Source organism: Parus major, chromosome 3 (genome assembly GCF_001522545.3).
Source record: "Parus major isolate Abel chromosome 3, Parus_major1.1, whole genome shotgun sequence".
Lineage (NCBI taxonomy): Eukaryota > Metazoa > Chordata > Aves > Passeriformes > Paridae > Parus > Parus major.
The window spans coordinates 6,178,212-6,195,890 of record NC_031770.1 but is presented as its reverse complement, the minus strand read 5'-3'; the positions used below and the strand labels follow the sequence as shown (position 1 = coordinate 6,195,890).

Sequence of the window (17,679 nt, the reverse complement as noted above, 5' to 3'; positions counted from 1 at the left end):
GGTGGAATAAGACATCTAAGGAGCTACTGCAGCTCAGCTGGCAAACAGTGACTTGTTCATGAGCTTGTACTCACCAGTGTAATCTGAACACCTAGGAGGCATGGGATCCAACCCTAAATCAAGTGCTGAACTGTCAAATGCACCACAGATCGGCATCTTCACCCCACCCCTTCCCTTCCTTGGGACAGGTGTCTTTGGAGTCAGGTAGACGAACTCCCAGGTGTTTTGCCTTGTCAGTGGACTTCTGGATCATGCCTAAAGCAAGAACCACTGGAATTGGGTGCAGTAAAGCAATTTAATGTGATGCAGCCCCAGATGGTTTCCTAAGAGCTGCCTTTGGGCTTCTGATGTGGATCCCCTTGCAGCAGGCTCATTGCTGCTGCCATCACTGCATCCCTGGGAACACTCCATTCTGCCTTGCACATTTGCCATGCTGCACACACGGCTGCAGCAACACATTATGGATTATTTGTCTCTTTCCAAGCTCTGCTCACATTTTGAAGCCTATCTGCTCTCACCAGCACTCAGCACACCTTGGTACCTTGAATGTTTTCATTCAGGAAATGGATGACCCTTTTCCTCCTGCATGTTTGGATTGAGAGCCAGTGCTGCTACCATTTCAATACACATCAAAATTCTCCAGGACTCTACCAGGCTAAACAGCTCATTTGAAACCTCTGGCACTACTCTTTTGATACGTCTCAAGTCACAGGCAGTGGGGCTGCCCTGGGTCCCATTTGAGATATATATTCACTAATGTGAGACACACACATATCAAGTCCCCTTTCTTTCCCAATAAAAGCCTGGACTTTAAAGCACAAGGTGAGGAATAGATACTCTATTGGCCAGCTGCAGTGAGCCTTTCATAAATAACACGATGATCAACCCCCATAATGGAAAGTGATACTCCAGAAGCTCTGTCCTGACAAACATCTGTTTTCCTATTGTAGAAAGGAATAACAAGATAGGAAAAGTTAAATGCTGAATGCCTAAACAAACTGAATTAAGAAGAGATGGTAGGAGTAATGATGGATGAATTGTAAGCCACCTGCAAATGTTAAAGTTGCCGTACTCTTCTGCAGAACATTAAGCCTATACTGCAAACCTCCAATAGACAGGGACTGTGCTCTATAAAAATCATGATGAATGCAGGCTTGTTTTTATATTATGGAGGTCCTAATCCTCCTCCTCCTCTGCCTTTGCTCTATTGTTACAACATCAAAGACCAACTGCTGGCCAAGATACAGTCAATATGAAAAGGGCGACCAGCAAATTTACTGCTTGACTTCATTCCCTTTAAATGGAATAGGCACCATGGCCCTTTTTCAAAGTCCAATCACAGACATATATCTTTTTTATTGGACATCATGTACAATAAAGTGAAGCTGTAACTTGGAAAAAAAATAGAACACCTTAAAAAAATCCCATGAGGTGAACATTCCTTTATAAAAATATCACTGTGGTTACATGTTTTGAAAAACTCCGGGCACTTCACAGGGCAAAAGGCATGGACTGGCTAGGTTATAGTTTAGCTAAGATGCATACCCATGCTTAATATTGAGCTGATTTCAAAAAAAATACCCCAACCAACTAATAAAAAGCGATATATTTAAGACAGAATGCCAGTGTCATTCAAATAAACTGAAATGGCTGCATTCATGTCATGAGAATCATTAACTGCTTTCTGCCTGCTCTGTGCAGTGAGCCTTTACAGACTTCTTCAGTCCAGAGAATCTTAAAACCAGGAGCACAAAATGCTGATATACAAACTACATCTGAAACAACTCCAGTCTGAATACTGAGGTAACTTCCAGAGGCACTTTCAGATGAGACATCAGCAGACATTAAAGACAATGGCAGTTTTATTGCTCTTCTGTTGCCAAATAGAAGATAAATAATTTCTGGCTATGAGATTAAATAGTGCACAAACAATTTACATGATGTAGGAGGCAAGTATAGTGGGGTGTTACAGAATCTATGCTAGACAGCTATGGTTTTAATTTTCTTTTTAAACTATTACTCCTTTTTGTTTCTTTGGGTAGCTTGTGCAAACAGACATTAGTAAGTATCTGGTTACTAATGTCATATCAAGACCAATCCTATACTGATTTTAAAACCCTGCTCTGATGCATATGGCAGGTAAAACCATGCAAATTTATGTTTTATCTTTATAAACTTCTGCAGCTGCTTCCAGTGGAGTAATGACGGTTTCTTTAGGCAAAACCTGCTGCTGCTGGGTTACTTCTAAGGCAGTAAAGATACCAAAGCTGTGTAACTAATTTTTGAAGCACTAGCTTAAAAAATGGTTGTCTTATCACTAGGTCCTCTTCCCTATTATTTTTGTTACAATTTCTCTGCCATCAGTCACCTCCTTCCACCACAGCCTGCAGCACAGCTCTTCCCATGCAAGGACTTCTCCTCCTGCTCAGCATTCCTGGGCATTCCTCTACCAGAGGAAGTGTTTCAACTGAGTGTCCAACTCCATGGGAATGCAAAGGCAAGATGCCTGAAAGGAGCATTTGGGAAGTTAAACCTGTCCCATGGATGACATGGACCCAGTGACTGCTCCTTAGAAGAGGAGAAATCCACTTTTCCTAGAGTGGCCTCAGTGGCAGAAACAGATGGGGCATTATTTGGCTTTTATAAATACCCAGAACTCACTGGTTTGGTCCCGAGAACTGGTCTCAACAGCCATGGTGAGAGGAAATCAAAGAGGAAATGTTAATCTTCCCAAGGAAGAAGAACTACTGTGGAACAAACAGTCCTGGATTTTTCAGTTCAGTGAAAACATAACAGATGGAAATTAATTCATGCAGCATGAAGAAAACCACACGCCAGGGCCCAGCTCATCTTTGAGGATGGAGGTCTCAATGACATGTGCTATGTGCTTATCAGATATGTGGAGAAACTGAGCTGTGAAAGATTCATATTCAAGAGGATCTTGGTTCTGCAGCTGACACAAATCATTGACTTGTCTTGCTTTGTGGAATTCAGTAGAACGAGGTCAATTTAAACACACTGAGGATGCAGATATAGCACAGAAGCATAAAAGCCAAGGGATGTTTGAGCTCCTCCTGCCTTTCAATGTGCCCTGACTCCACCAAGAGTGTGAGAGAAAGATTTCATCTCTGATTTTCCCCTCTCACCTTCAGGATCACCTCCCTACAATAAAGGCTTAGAGACAAACAACTCCAGGCCTGCTTTCGTCTGGCTAGACTGCTAGAAGAGAGGAATTAAAAAAGACATGACCCATGGCTATGAGTTCTCCAGGCACTTAAAAAACAAGGACAAAAGGATAAAGGAACTGCTTACCAGTACCGCCCACAGCAGCTCCTCTAACCAAGCATTCTGGTGCCACAGAAGTGACCACTGTGGTGAGCCATCCCTTATTGCAATAATAAGTTACATTTCACTTTGTTTTCCTTCTTTTTCTGGTATTTCAAATCGAAAGTACATGGAAATACCAACACTGGAAACATTCTGCTCTTGCTGATGTACCAATGAGCTCACTACGCTGCTTCTTGGAAATGTTATTCATCTCTATGCTTTGGACTATGAATTTAGCCTGGCATTTACTGTCTTTAAAACTTGTAAAATAGGCACAATAAAGTGCAACAGTAACCACTGCATCACTGAGTGCTTCATTCTGCCTTTTACTGAAGCACTCTCTATTTTTCCCCTTAAAGTTACACGTCATTATTCATTCCTGACAGTGCCTCCACTCAGGCTGCACATCGCTCACAAGCTACACCACAATACTGGAGTTCAGCCTCCATAAGCTTGGGCTGAGATCTGAAAAGCAAAACAAGGAAAAAAAAATATGACACCACTGAAAAATAATACTTTTAAAAAGTCATCTTTCTGAAAACTGAACATTATTCAGTCAGTTCAAAGGGCTTTTATGTAGTGCAGTCTAAAAGCAGACAGCAAGGTAAGAGTCCTAACAAAAGGACCAAATAAGCACTCACCAACACCGTGAAGAGAACAAATGAGGCACAACTGGGTACTACCACATCTGTTTGCAAGGAAGACTGGCAAAACACACAGAAGAGCATAAAGCAACCAGCTCTGACAGTTAAACCTGCCAAAGCTGCTAAATCAGGGTGTAAGCACAAAGCAAAACTATATTGCTTCAAATTTTTTAGGTTTATGCTTGTGTAAGGAAACACCTCAACTGTCTGTCTTTATATTCAAAATATGAGTGTATTTCAAGATTTTAAAGTGATGCAGGAGAATGTAAGCATAAGAGAAGTATGGCAAAATAATTCCTAGCATTACTTGCACCCTCTGCACTTTTACATAATAAAGGAAAACAAAGAAAATCTTAAGCATGAATATTCACAAATCAGTGCATCTTAGAAAACATAGCAGATTTGAAAGTTGATTTTTTCTTCCCACTGGAATACATACCAATGACTGGGTTTTCAGAAGTCATCTTTATCCCAATGTGATTTCAGAAAGCTTTTCAAACATACACATTACATTGGCAGGCCAAGTTTGCACTGTCTGCATCATTATCAGTACCACTGTCTTCTGCACTTCACTTTCTATGAAGTTTTCAGATGCTGTGACATAAGACAGCTGGAGTTTCCACCCTATTGACAATTCTTTCACTGGTTTTTTTGAAGGTGTTTTCCACCATTTTGGAATGATTTGACATTGATTACTGACACAGACATATTGTAGGTATGAGCAGAGACAAAAGAACAACGCTGAATTCAAACCACAGTTCCCAATTTGCAGCCAACATAACCTGCATTGGTTAAACAGATGTCTCCTCAGCAAAGGAATTCCAGAGCTCAGGATGCTGAACCCCTAAGTACTGTGGCTTTGTCACCTGCCTGCAGGTCATGACAGCAAAGTTACAAACCACAGGGGAGTACACACTGACCAGCACCACACAGCACAATGAAGAAATGAAGAGGAAGAAATTGCTGAGGCCACCAGCAGAGCTGCAGCTCTAGGCCTCCTGTTTTTGTGGACAGGTGGCACTAAGAAAGGACAGAACAAGGAAATGTGACTGAGTTTAAGGGTTGGCAACCAAAGCAGAAGTGAGTTTTGTGCCAATCAGGTCAGTAGCAGTGCCCTGTATCACTGTTACAGCTGCTGTGTAGAACAAACTCCTCTACACAATCAGCAAGAGCAAATAATAAAATAAAAAAATTAAAAGTTTCTCCAGAACTAGTGCTGGTCATCCAAGTTAGATGAACCAAAGAGGAAAGTACCAATGCAGCTCCATCCAGGATCTCTGTACCTATGCCTGGCCTCTCTACTCTCAACAAGGGCAATCACTACAGCTCTAGACTGGCCCAGGAGCCAATTTCAAACCTACCCCTCCTTGCACTGCCATGAGTCACCTGTTAAGCCATAGGGCTCAAGCCCCTGGTAGCAGGTTTGCCTTTAACCCCTCTGCTCTCTCACACAGCCCCAGAGCACAGGTAAGGATCAGCTGAGAGAAGAGAAAGGCAAAATGAGGAATGTCACTGGACCTCTCCCCATAGTAGCCACTGTGTTTTGTGTTTGGATCCAGGACCATGGGAATGGACATGAAGACACTGTGATGGCCCAGAATGAATTCAGAACAACACACACTCTGCTTTTTTCTTACAAATCGCCCAACACTATAAAGAGCTGGAAAAAATCCTAAATCTTGCTCGAAACAGAAATAAATAACTCAAAGAGACTCTTCAGTATGAAGCAAGAAACTGCTCTCACCTATAGTTACAGAAAAAAAACAGAGGCACCTTGTGATTTAATGCCAGGTATTTATCAGTGATGATCCAAGATAAGCAGTACAGTAACTGTTAGCTGTTGAGCTGAAGAGATGTTTAGCAAAATATGCCTCGTCCAAACATCTTGGTAAAATTTAACTCAGGAAGTTACATCCGTACCTGCCTAATATTGCTCCTTGCAGCCATAACTAAATAAAATATTCTTGGATACCTGTTCTGAATTATTGCAGTAGTCTAAGATACTAAAAATCTTGCCATACACTGAAGGTGTAGTAGCTCTTTTCCACCAAGGATACTTTAGCTTGCTAGGAAATTAATCAAAGTGATAGGTATGAAGAGAAGTTTAATTAATGCTTTCTTTAATGATATCTGTGAGCTAGGTTTGAAAGGTGAAAGAATCTCTCCTGGGAGCAATGGATACCAGAAAATGGTCCTCTTCTCAGTGCAGCAGTCTCAGCCCTTCACCCTTGTTTCCCATTTCATCCTTTGCTTCCAGCAGCACACGAGAAGTTAATCACCCTTCCTTCCCCCTGGATCCTGGAACAAGCCACAGCCCAACAGCAAAGCCACTAAAGAGCACACATAATTCCCTCCCTTGGGAGATGACAGAATGAACTGCACATGGTCTAAGCCATTGCTAAATCTAAGTGCATAACTGGAGGAACATATGCCAAAGGGTGAGTCTTAGTTAAGAACCTACACAGAAAAGCTGAGAACAGGCAGGTTTCACTGTCACTGCCAAAAAGCACAAAACAGGAGGAACCCCCTCACCAAAAGAGACTTTGGGTTGCAGAGGATCAGCCTGCCCAGCTCACAAGCCACCTGCTCTGAAGTTCAATGTATAAACTTCTTTTAAGGCAGAGAAGGATTTAGTGTTCATAGTAAATATATGATGTACATCCATTTACTGGCACCTTATGCAGGGTAAAGGCAGTCTGGAAAACAAGAAGGCAGAACGTGGAATCGACAGGTTTTCAAAGATGACTTAGACGATCGGTTCCTATTAGAGCAAACCAAATGTAAAGTTCCAGAGCTCAAATTAGTTTCAAAAAAAATGGGTCTAAAACGCTCCCAAAGCAAACAGCTTGAGTCCTACTTAACTGAGGAAGCCAGAAAGCTGAACTAAGCCACTGTATCCGACTGGAGATCGTTTTGCAAATTGACTGAATGCAGTACAAGGGTCAGCAAGAACGCACAAGCCCTGAAAAGGCTGAAATGCACCCCAGCACAGGTAGCAGACAGCACACCATTGCTAGAATACTCATGGCACTGAACTGGGGATCTTGGGAGAAAATTACAGGGCTCCTCAGGCAGCTTGGAGAGCGACTTGTGCAGCCATTTATAAGCAGCAGAATGTGTTTTTTCTGGGAGGACTCAGAGAGCGTTTCTGACACGCTGGAATTGCTCGCACGTTTATTGAAGAGGGGGGAAAGGACAGGAGCAGGGTGATTTAAAGGAAAAAAAAATCTGTTTACAGCATTGTGCTGCTTTTCAAACGATGTTTTCTCACACAGCTCCAGTTTTAAGCACAACTACTGAGTTTCAGGCTAATGTAACACTGCTGCAAGTTTCGCAGTGGAGAATCTGACTTCATGTGCTGTGGCATATATTGTTGGTGGCTCCGTTACTGCACTTTACAAGGTCATTTTTCTTGGTGTGGGAACACTGTTTTTCTTGGTGTGCAAGGCCTGCTATGGAAAAATTAGAAGTGATGGGGATAAACTTCATGATGAAATATTTTCTCTCAGAACGAAAGCACAGATTTTAGAGCATCGTAAAGTATTAAAAATGTCTTTCAAAGTTTATGTTCAAGTCTTCCCTTGGTTTTAGAACTATGTAGAAAGATAAAAACATACCCAAGCTGCTTTTTTTCCATCTCTTATTATAGCTTCATTTGCTCTTCTTCAGAAAAGAAAGTTTGTACTTTATTTCATAAATATGCTCCAGAACAGCTTCTGGATGACAATAAAATTAGACCCAGTAGAATTCTCAGCAGAAAAAATCTCCCCCCTCCCCAATTGAAAGAGATGGAAGGAGGGAAATAAAATCTGATTAAGCAACAGAAGGCTGATTCCCTCTCATAACTCAAGACTCGGAGCTGTTTTACAACTCCAGTGTGGATTTCCCATTTTGTGTTCGTTTGCCCTGCCACAAGCCAGTTCTAACAGCAGCATGAAACCGCAGCCACGCGGAGGTCCAGCAACCATCGCTGCAGCAGAGAACCCAGGGAGCCTCTGCTTGTACCTCACCCATCCCAAAGAGGACCACAGGAGTACATTGGGATTTTCTCCTCACTGCTGCTCCCTTACAGCCACTGACAGTGGAACAAGACAATCCCAGACATCTGGAATCTCTGGAGACACACACAGCATGGGGAAGGGCACCAAAGAGAGGGGGAACACAAAATAGAGGGAGGAAAAGATAATTTGTTTAATTTTAGGATGGAAGGGGTTTTTATCTGTATTTCTTTCCTCAGTCTAATTAATTGCAGGGGTTAACCCAACTTAGAAAGACCAGAAGATATCAAAACCTATCCTACAAAATCCTTCCTTCATTTGAAGGATCAAGGGATTGGAGAAAAAGAAGCTATTCCTCCTTTACTGAATCAGACTTCAAATGCTTACAAGTGTTTTACACTATTTAAATCTCCAACAATATTTTAAGATTACTAGGGATTCTTCCTGAATCTGTTTTATGTAAAAAGGACCCAATTCTGACTACCTCATTTGTACAGACTGCCTAAATCCTAGCACACCTTATCCTCTGTTTGCTAACTGCCAGGGACTTTTGATACAAATTTGCCCTGTGGAGAAAAATCTATAAACAGTTGTTGCAAAGATTACTCTTTCCTGGATTTGTCACACTTCTTCAAGTGAAATTTCATCAAATGCAACACTTCTCACAATCACTCCTCTCCACAAACAGAAAAACCCTGAGAGATGTCTAAGTGCTTATATCAACAAGTCTGAGATTGTGCAGTTTCGTTTCCCACACTGATTCTCTCCCTGTGAGTGCAGTGCACTAGGATTTTACATTTCACTTGAGCACATGCCATGATACAGCCCAAAACCTGCCGAAATCAGAAGATCCCAGTGCAAACTTCTCGTTGAGATCTATATTGTGATGCTCTGAATGAAAGCATCTGCCTGCTTAAGTGCAACTTTCTAAAGCAGTGGAATCCAGCTAGCAACAGAATCTCTGGAAGCTGTAAAACCAGGAAATTGATAGACTTCCATCTGTTTAACCAATTGCTCTAATCAATATCCTTTCCCCCCGTAATGTTTTGTACAGACACAGCCTCTCAAAAGCATAACTGCAGAATCCATTGAGTTGGGAAGTGTATTAAAATCTCAATTCTACAAATGGCAAAACGTTATGAAAATATGAACTGCTAAAGCTATCACGGTGCTTAAAGGCACAGAGTTTATTAAGGTGATCTGTAAAACATCACCAGACAGGAAAAAATTCTTGAAGTCAACAATCTACAGGTTTTCATGAGACAGCCAACTACAGTGATAATAATCCAGGATAATTATCTGAAGATGATTTTCCTCTTGTTTCACCCTAACCTTACAACAGTGCTCTAAAAGGAGCTCCTCAGGGAAATGGCATCACCCAGAGTTCCCACTTGCCCAGATGTTTCTCTCATTATGTTACAAGCCTGTCAAGAAAAGGTAAATTCAGGGTTATTCTAATGATAGCAAACACCTCATAAAAAACCTCTCCAAATTTACTTTTCCAAGGAACATCATTTTAAAAGGCATTCCCAGTGCCCATGAGGAAAGAAAGCATCATTTATAAAACATTATTACCAGAAATCTTGCAGATATTAAAAAAAAACATCCTGGAATGTCAAGCCGGTGATAAAACTGCAGAGACAGCACGGTGGGGCCTTACCCGCAGCGCACGGCTCAGCACTCCCAAGCAGGACTCCCACCAAGTTCAGCAGGAGGTTTTCTGACTTAGGGGGACCTGACTCCAGGCTCTGACTGGGATGCTGAGCCTGCAGCTCTGGGTTCCTTCCTGTGGCTAGTGGGTTCATTTGGTGGGCCACCAGCTGGGGATCCCATGCATACAGTACAGCCTGTACTCTCCTCGCTTTTCCTTGGCTTTTATACTCTGCTGGTGCTATGACTCTTACCCAGATGATGGAGGGTTTATATAAATTCATGGTGATAATAATTAGACGTTTTTCTGTCAGTTCATCACATGACTTGGTATTTGATTTTATTTTACCACTTGGATGCAGGGGAAGGGAGCTGGCCAGGGCACATGCAGCTGACCAGAGATTTACAAGCTTTGCCTGGGGATGTTGGTGATTCTGCAGCTTTGATCACCGTCTCCAACCATTATAAATGAATGTCAATATGTGATACTGAATAAAAAGAACGACCTGCAAAAATACCAAAACATGACAAAGGAAAAAGTCCTTTACCTCTGTTGGACAATACACAGCTTGGTTACACGGGGAAAGTCTTCCAAAACACTGGAACGGGCTAGCTAAATCACAAGCGCTATCCTTCACATCACAAGCACTTATCACCCTAAGTTTCATGCCTATTTCAGGACTGAATGTCAGCCTGTCTCTTGATGCTTTCCAAGGAAAGCCACACACTTAGCTCCAGTACTTCCCGAGGCCACACACCTATCTGTTGCCCTCTCACTCTAGGGAACGCCGCGCCCCCACGAAGAGGTTCCCTGAGTGGGACACGCTGTGCCTGGCACGGCTGCTTCCATCCCTTGCCTGCCCCACAGGCTCTCCCGGTGCTTCTGCCGTCGCCCGCTGCGGGAACACGCGTGGGAGCCGCCCCGACGCCTCCCGCACGGCATTGAGGGGCGCCGGAGCATCTCTGCCCTTGCCAGTGCTGCCCCCAACAGCGTAAAGCCAAGGGGGGCGGGGGACACCCCGTAAGCGCCCGGGGAAAGCCCTCGGGCGGGGGAGCCCTCGGGGTCGGGACGGGCGCGGGCGGCGAGAGGAGGAGAAGAAGGAGGAGGACGAAGAGGAGGAGGAGGAGGCGGTCGGGGCAGGTGCACGGCTCCCGGCAGCCCGGCCAGCCCCGACGGCCCCGGGGGACGCGGGAGGGTGGTGGGGGAGGCGGGGCGGCACTCACCTGCCGCTGGCTGTGGTTGCCGGAGCCCGCGGGGGAGTGGGGCTCGCCGCCGCCGCGCAGCACGGTGATGTGCAGGGTGAGCAGGAGCAGCCCCAGCAGCAGCAGCAGCTCGGCCGCCAGCCGCACCATCCTCTTGAGCCGGGCGGCTTTAGGGCCCCGCGGCGGCGGCGGCGGCCGCGGAGGAGGCGGAGGAGGAGGAGGAGCCGCGGCGGCCGCCGCCGCAGCCGGGGCCGCCGCCGGAGCGGCCCCGGCCCCGGCCCCAGGAGCCGCAGGACGGGCGGCGGGGACCGCGCCGCTCTCGGCGTCGGCGGGGCGGGCGGCGGGCGCGGGGCAGCGGCGGCAGCAGCAGCAGCAGCAGCGGGGGCCGCCGCACCACGGCGGAGCCACGTCGGGGCGGGATGCCGCGGCGGCGGCGGCCAGAGTCCCGGCGCTGCCCGGCGGCGGGCGGCAGGTACCCGCGGCCGGCGGCGTCTCTGCGGGCAGCCCTGCAAGCCAGAGGCACCGCGGGCCGTCGGAAGGAGGGAGCGGGCGGCCGAACCCCCGCCGCCTCGGGGAGCCGCGGCCGGCGGAGAACAGCGGGGCTCGGCGGCCGGCGGGGAGACGCTGCGAGGACGGGGGGAGCCGGCGGCGTGTGTGCGAGGGAGAGGGAGGAGGGAGGGAGAGCGAGGCGGGGGGGCCGGGAACGAGTCTCACATGGCGGGGAAGCCGGGACGCTCCGAGGGGAGGAGAGAGCTCGGGGCTATCGCCTCCCTCCGCGCGCGGGGATGGGGGTGGCCCCTGGACCAGCTTTCCCCGCTGCCGCCGCCGCCGCCGCCGTGTCCTCGCCCGCCCCGCCGCTCCCCCCTCCCCTCCCGCCGCCCGTCGAGGCGTCGCCCTGCCCTGCCCGCCCCGCCGGGCCCGCGCTGCCCCGGCCCCTCGCACCGAGCGGGGCGCGCCGCCACCCCCGCCGGCTCCCAGACCTCGACGGGGCGGCTGCGAGCTCCCCGGGGAAAAAGAGGGGCAAATTGCGGCTTCCCTCTCCCGACCCCCTTTCTCTTCCTCCTCCTCTTTTCCCCCTGGCTCAGCCGTGCGAATAGGGGGCAGAGGACGAGGGGCTGCAGAAAGCGTCAGCTGTCCGCTGCCCTCCCGGGGAGCTGGATACCTGGCTCCATCTCTCCTCTCTCTTCCCTCCAGTGCCCTAGGGCTGGCAGGGGCAGCGCCGCACTCTCTCCTGCCACCGTGCGTGCGTGTTTGCAAGCGGCTGCCGCTCCTGCTGCTGCTGCTGCTGCTGCTGCTGCTGCTGCTGCTAGTGCTGCTTCTTCCTCCAGACCCACTTTCTCGCCCCCTCGCTCTGTGTCGGGAGAGGTACGTGTCGGATGCTTTTATACCGCCCTGCCTCCTTCCCCTGCTGTCCTCCCTCCCTGCTCCCCCCCTTTTCCTTCTCCCTCTCTGCAGCTCCTGCTCCAGCCTAGCGTGTCCCCCCCCACCCCGCTCCCCTCCTCCCCGTGCCGACCTGCTCCTCTCCATGCCCTGCTTTGGGAGGACACCCCACTGCTGCACCCGCACCCCATCCCAAGCACGGCTGCACCTGGCGTCCCGACTGCCATCTCTGCTCGGCTGGGATGGATCTGCCCTCGTGTGACACGTTCCTCTCGGTCGCTTTGTGCGTCCCTGCTGGGACTCCACTGGGGTTTGACACTCCTTACTCTTCCTCTTGCTTGCTGACCCGTGTCAGAACTGTGGAAAAAGCTTTCTCTCTCGGATGGGAGGCCATCAAATTTAAAAGTAATGTGGGCTTGAAAATATGTGAAAATGAGGGTTGGATTTTCACTTGCTACAAGTCAGTATCTCAGCATCTGGTCTGAGGGAGCTGGACCTCTTTGTGAATGCTCAAGGTGCAGCTCAGTGTAACAAGAACAAACACAGCTCAAATAAACTCAAAACATAAATAAAGCCGCCTAAAAAAAAAAAGAAGTTTTGGAATCTTTGTTGTAGTTCTTGCACGACTGTGAATGTTATGTGTAAAAATGAGGATACGAACAATCTGTGAGTGTGTGACAGCTAGGAGGTTGAATTGGTCTAAAATGTCTAAATTGGGAAAAAGTATCCTCCAGTCTGAAGCATTTTCATCTGGAGACCAGTGTCCTCCACAGGGTTTTCTGCAAGGTAAGGGTGAGATGTTCTTCCAGCGATGAGTGCCAGCTGGGACCGAGGCACAGGAGCCTCAGCCTGCACTGTGCCCTGCCTGGCACTTTTTGGGGCATGAGGAGAATCAGAGCTCGCAGGAGGCTTCTTGCAGGTCTTGGAGCATCTGAAGGCTGTGGTCACGAGTGAGTCAGAATGACGTCTCGTACCCTTCCAGTGATAACCACTGTCAGTGATTGCACAGGAATCAGGCAAGAATATGGTTAAAATAATTGCACTGGGGTATCATTAAAGACGTGACCAAAAGCCACAAGTCCCAAACCTTCAGATTTAAGGATTTTTAAATCCACAAACATATTCCATGTTAGCACTGCAGTAGGAATGATCAGCACAGATGATTGTGCAGGGTAGGGACTCCCATGGCTCTGCCCTGAGGTACAACTCCCATCTCCTGAAATCACTTGTCAAAAAAGACCTGGTTATCGCACCGATGCTCTCAGACATCTCACACAGAGCTAAAAGCCATAACAGCCTGTGGGACTGTTTTAAAAAATGTGGTGCCTTTTTTTTTTTTTTTTAACCCAAACATTCCTTGAGCTAATCAAAATATTGAGAAGATAAAAACACTGATTGTACTTCAGCTGCCATCGCTCAGTCTTGGCTCTCCTCCTGCCATCATTGCTGTGATCCTGGTGGCAGCAGCAGAAACAGGGCAGCTACACGAGGCAGGCTTGGCAGACAAGAGGCACAAGTGTCCTCCAGGTTTTAGCCAAAGTCTGACCATACCTAGTGGCTGTCAGTGGATCCTGGCTCTTGAAGAAAAGTGGGGACCTGGCACATGAGTCTATATTTCAGAGCTTAATAGTACAAATCGACAGCCAGAACAAGACTGAAGGCTCATAATGTGAAACAGTCTGAGTGACAGTCTGGCTTAAAACACACACATGGATCTGCAGCCGAGCTCTGGGTAATGCAAGTTCTCCCTTGCCTTATGAAACTGAACAAAAAGACATCTTTAATCCAGATGAGATGGGCCCGTACTGGTGCGCGTCTCCTCGTGGCACATTCGTGCGTTGAGCTGTTGTGCAAAGCTAGGGAGGACAGAGCAGTGCTGCTCTCAGCTCCGAGCAGCTGGCAGCGAGGAACCAAAGCCTCTTCCCACTGGAAAAAGTTGGTGTAAAACTTGGGAATGGCACTGCTGTCTATGTGGGGCAGCCAGGCAGGAGTGTGCACACACATGGTCTGGAGATGCCTGTTCACAAACACTGTTCAATCAGCAGATGACTTCATCGATGAACCCAGAAGGCTGAATCAAGACCTGTTGAGGAGATGGATTTAAAAGCAAAGGGAAAAGTTCTCTTTCCTCAGCTGGATGGACACTTGCTCAAGCAGTCGCCATTTAGTCCAGGGAAAATGAAGTCAGGGTTCACAAGGAGGAGGAGATCCACAGCTAGCCTGAGGAGGATACTGCTCCTGGGATGTGGTTATGGACACTCAACAGGGCGGTGGATCAGCAAGTGGGTCTGACAGTGGTGCTGGGGCAAGAGGTGTGTTCCTGTGATAGCTCCTTCCCTGTGAAGGTTCACAGCTCACACCTCAACCCTCCACCTCCAGCTTTTACCTTCCATTTCTCTTCCCTTCAGTGATAAGGGCAGGGTCAGCTCCTGGGCACACCCAGCTCCTCACCAGTGCCATGGAGAATGCCCTGAGCCCAAGCTCTTTGATGACCACCATGGTGCCCAGCTGGGTGGTGTAGCTCAGCTCATGTGATGGCAGTCAGTAAGCTGTGGGAGCTCCTCTGATCCCTGCCTCTCCCACACCTCCCAGATCCCATGTGGGAGCTCCTCTGATCCCTGCCTCTCCCACACCTCCCAGGTCTCATGTTCCTCATTGCACAGCTTCAAGAGTGGGTAGTGGCTGTTGATGCTGCAGCCCCCACCATGTGCTGAGGACTCTCTCCTGGGAGGTGTTTCAGGAGCCTGTTGGCTACAGCTGTGACACTGCCAGAGGAAGGGCCCAGGGTTTCCCTTACACCAACCTGCCAACAAAAACACGTCTGTACAGCCTTCAGTGCTCCAGGCCAACAAACTCTGCCCAGGGCTGAATTTGTGATGTCCGTGCTGACATGTCCTGATGGTGATGCTCCTGTCTCCTGCTTCTCACCCCACATACTGTCCACGACACAGCCCAGGGCCAATCCCTCTTCATCACTGTGCAGGCACTTGGTGTTGAGTCCTGAAAACCAAAGTATTGCCTGAGACAAGCACATTGCAGAGGCTGGGTGGTCCTAGTGACTGAAATGAACATTTTGGTTTGTTTAATTGATTGTACCTGGTCAAGTGTGAAAAATCCTCACTTTGGATGAGTGCCACCAGGTGACAACCTTCAAGGCCAACATAAAAATCACTGGATAAGAAAAGGAGAGAAAAAAAATAAAATCAGTGTGATATAAACCAACATAACTCACTGTATATGCTTTATCTCAGAAGTGAGAAGTGTGGGTTTTATGTCACAGTATCAAGACTTACTGGGGTCCTGTACTGAAGCAGTCCCAGCAGTTAAAAATTATTGGTGTTTACCTGATTGTCCACTTTACCCCTTTACTGTCCTGTCCTGGTATTGCTCCAGGACTGTGAATTCCTCCTGTCTGTAAGATCTGACAGCTTTTCAGAGAAGCATTGCTGGTCCTCAGCCTGCACCCACTCCCAGGATGCCGTCGTTTCATCTTTAAGCCTGGGGGTTGCTTTAAATTTATCAGGGATGAAAACCTGGCTCCACTGAAGTCGTTGGCAAAGCTCCCATTGACTTCAGAGGAGCCAGGATTTCACCCTAAGATGCTTTGTAGATTATTGGTGAATGGAAAGCATACGTCTGGCTTCTCCAGGGTTATTATTGTTGGTGGTGACCTCTGCTCTGGCAAGCATTGAGCAAGGCTGGGTTGAGACAGATGGTTAAAGCTTTCCCTGCCTCTTCCCCTGCTTCCTCACAGGGGCTTTGCTTTACAGCTCATCATCTTGGATGCTGCTTATCAAGGAATACCTTCCCGTCGCCTGCCAGTGGAATTTAATGCCTGTTTGCCCACATTCCCCTTCCCCCAACGCCAGGAGATCAGCAGATAGGAGACAGAATGGCTGATTAGCTTCTAGCTCCAACCTCTTAGCTATAAGCTGCATGCACACACAAGGGTCTTCTCTTAAAACAAAAAAAAAAAAAAGGAAAGAAAAAAGAATAACATTCCCCTGCAGGCAACCTAAGTCTTTCTGTGACTCATGGTTCCTTTATCTCAATAAATTACTACTTGAATAGTAACCACCCTCTTTTAAAATGAACTGATTAGCTTAGAGTTCTCCATTTTCCTGCTTCTCCTAGACTGGTGTTTTTCTTCCCATCTACATATTTTGCCACCAGCTGGGGTCAAGATTTCTGAATTCTGCAGTGCCTGTGTGACAGGCTGGAAATTCAGCAGCCACTTTATTAAAACTCGAAGCCAAACCGGAAATGTATAACAAGTCTGGATTATGGAATATGGAAATGGAGAAAACAGAGAAAACACTCCAGCCCAGTTTCCCAACTGCTAGGTTGGTTTTTTTTTTTTTTTTTTATACCAAATTCTCTTTATTTTACACTCTGCCACATTTTCACTTTTCAATATGCTGTACGTTTTTTGTACTGACGATGTGCTACTGCACTGGAGCATTTGCCAAGCTGTGGCAGTATGGGACTGTGGGAACCAGCATGCCAGGCAAGGTTTTTCAGGAGTGCCCAAACACTCTAAATTCTGCTGACTTTCACAAGAGCTTGCCACAAGGCAATATTTGCCTCTTTGGAGAAACACAGAGAAACCAGCAAACGCCTTTCCTCTGAAGAGACTTTTAGCACTGTGGAAGTGCCTGAGTTGGTGTAGTGGAGCTGAGTGTTTCAAACAGAGTAACTCCAGACTGAGTTACTGTGGTTCCCAGTGCTTTTCTGGCAGCCCTGTGGCAGAACTGGCCCCCTGGCCCAGAGCAGGGAGGCAGCCCCCTGTTTTGGCAGCAGTGAGCCATTAGATTGGCTCATGCACTAACTTGACTCAGACAAATTTATCACTAAATTCAAATTACTGCATAAAATAACAAATAAGGCTGCAGCTCACCCTGTGTGTCCCCAGGCTGTCAGTGGGTGCAGGGCATTACCCAAACAGGTCTGGTGGGAGCTAAGTACAGAGGAAGGAGGTGATCCTGGCACAGCTGACGGCTGGAAAAGCTGTAAATTACCCTGAGGTGTTGTTTGACTGAGGCTTGAATTTCTTGATCACTTCTGACAGGTCTTGTCCTATGTCCAGCAGCGTTTTTGAGTTAAAAAAGAAAAAAAGAAATAAACAGAACAATTCACACCTCCTGCACCAATGGTTTTCAACCTTTCACTTCTGCCGGGAAAAGATCACGTTATTGGCTTGAAATTGGCTTTTTTCAAGAATGCTTTTGTGACCCTGGAGATCAGAAACATAATGATAATAATGATAATGATAATGATAATGATAATGATAATGATAATGATAATAATAATAATAATAATAATAATAATAATAATAATAATAATAATAATAAGGCCAGTTCAGGTTGTAGGACAGCTCTGGAGCAGGAAAGGGAAAGGATGATTTCACAGTGAATCCTGTGATGGTGGATGAGCTGAAGACCTGTCTCCTAAAAGAATTTACCTATGTCCGTTGCAAG

The 17,679-nt window shown here is 47.2% G+C and overlaps 1 protein-coding gene and 1 long non-coding RNA gene across 2 annotated transcripts in view; both read right to left on the bottom strand.

The window, feature by feature from the left end:
- ISM1 (isthmin 1) overlaps positions 1-11,007 on the bottom strand; it is a 40,193-nt gene extending 29,186 nt beyond the window's left edge. The window contains exon 1 of the mRNA XM_015623495.2: positions 10,844-11,007. Coding sequence (XP_015478981.1) covers positions 10,844-10,972 — 129 coding nt within the window. The 5' untranslated portion in view covers positions 10,973-11,007. The remainder of the gene's footprint in view (positions 1-10,843) is intronic.
- A 4,004-nt stretch (positions 11,008-15,011) lies between these two features.
- On the bottom strand, positions 15,012-17,264 carry LOC117244022. The gene is made up of 3 exons (XR_004496318.1): positions 17,100-17,264; positions 15,299-15,373; positions 15,012-15,221 (listed from the first exon to the last, which is right to left on the bottom strand). It is a non-coding gene; the product is annotated as an uncharacterized LOC117244022 (long non-coding RNA).
- Between the last annotated feature and the right edge of the window lie 415 nt (positions 17,265-17,679).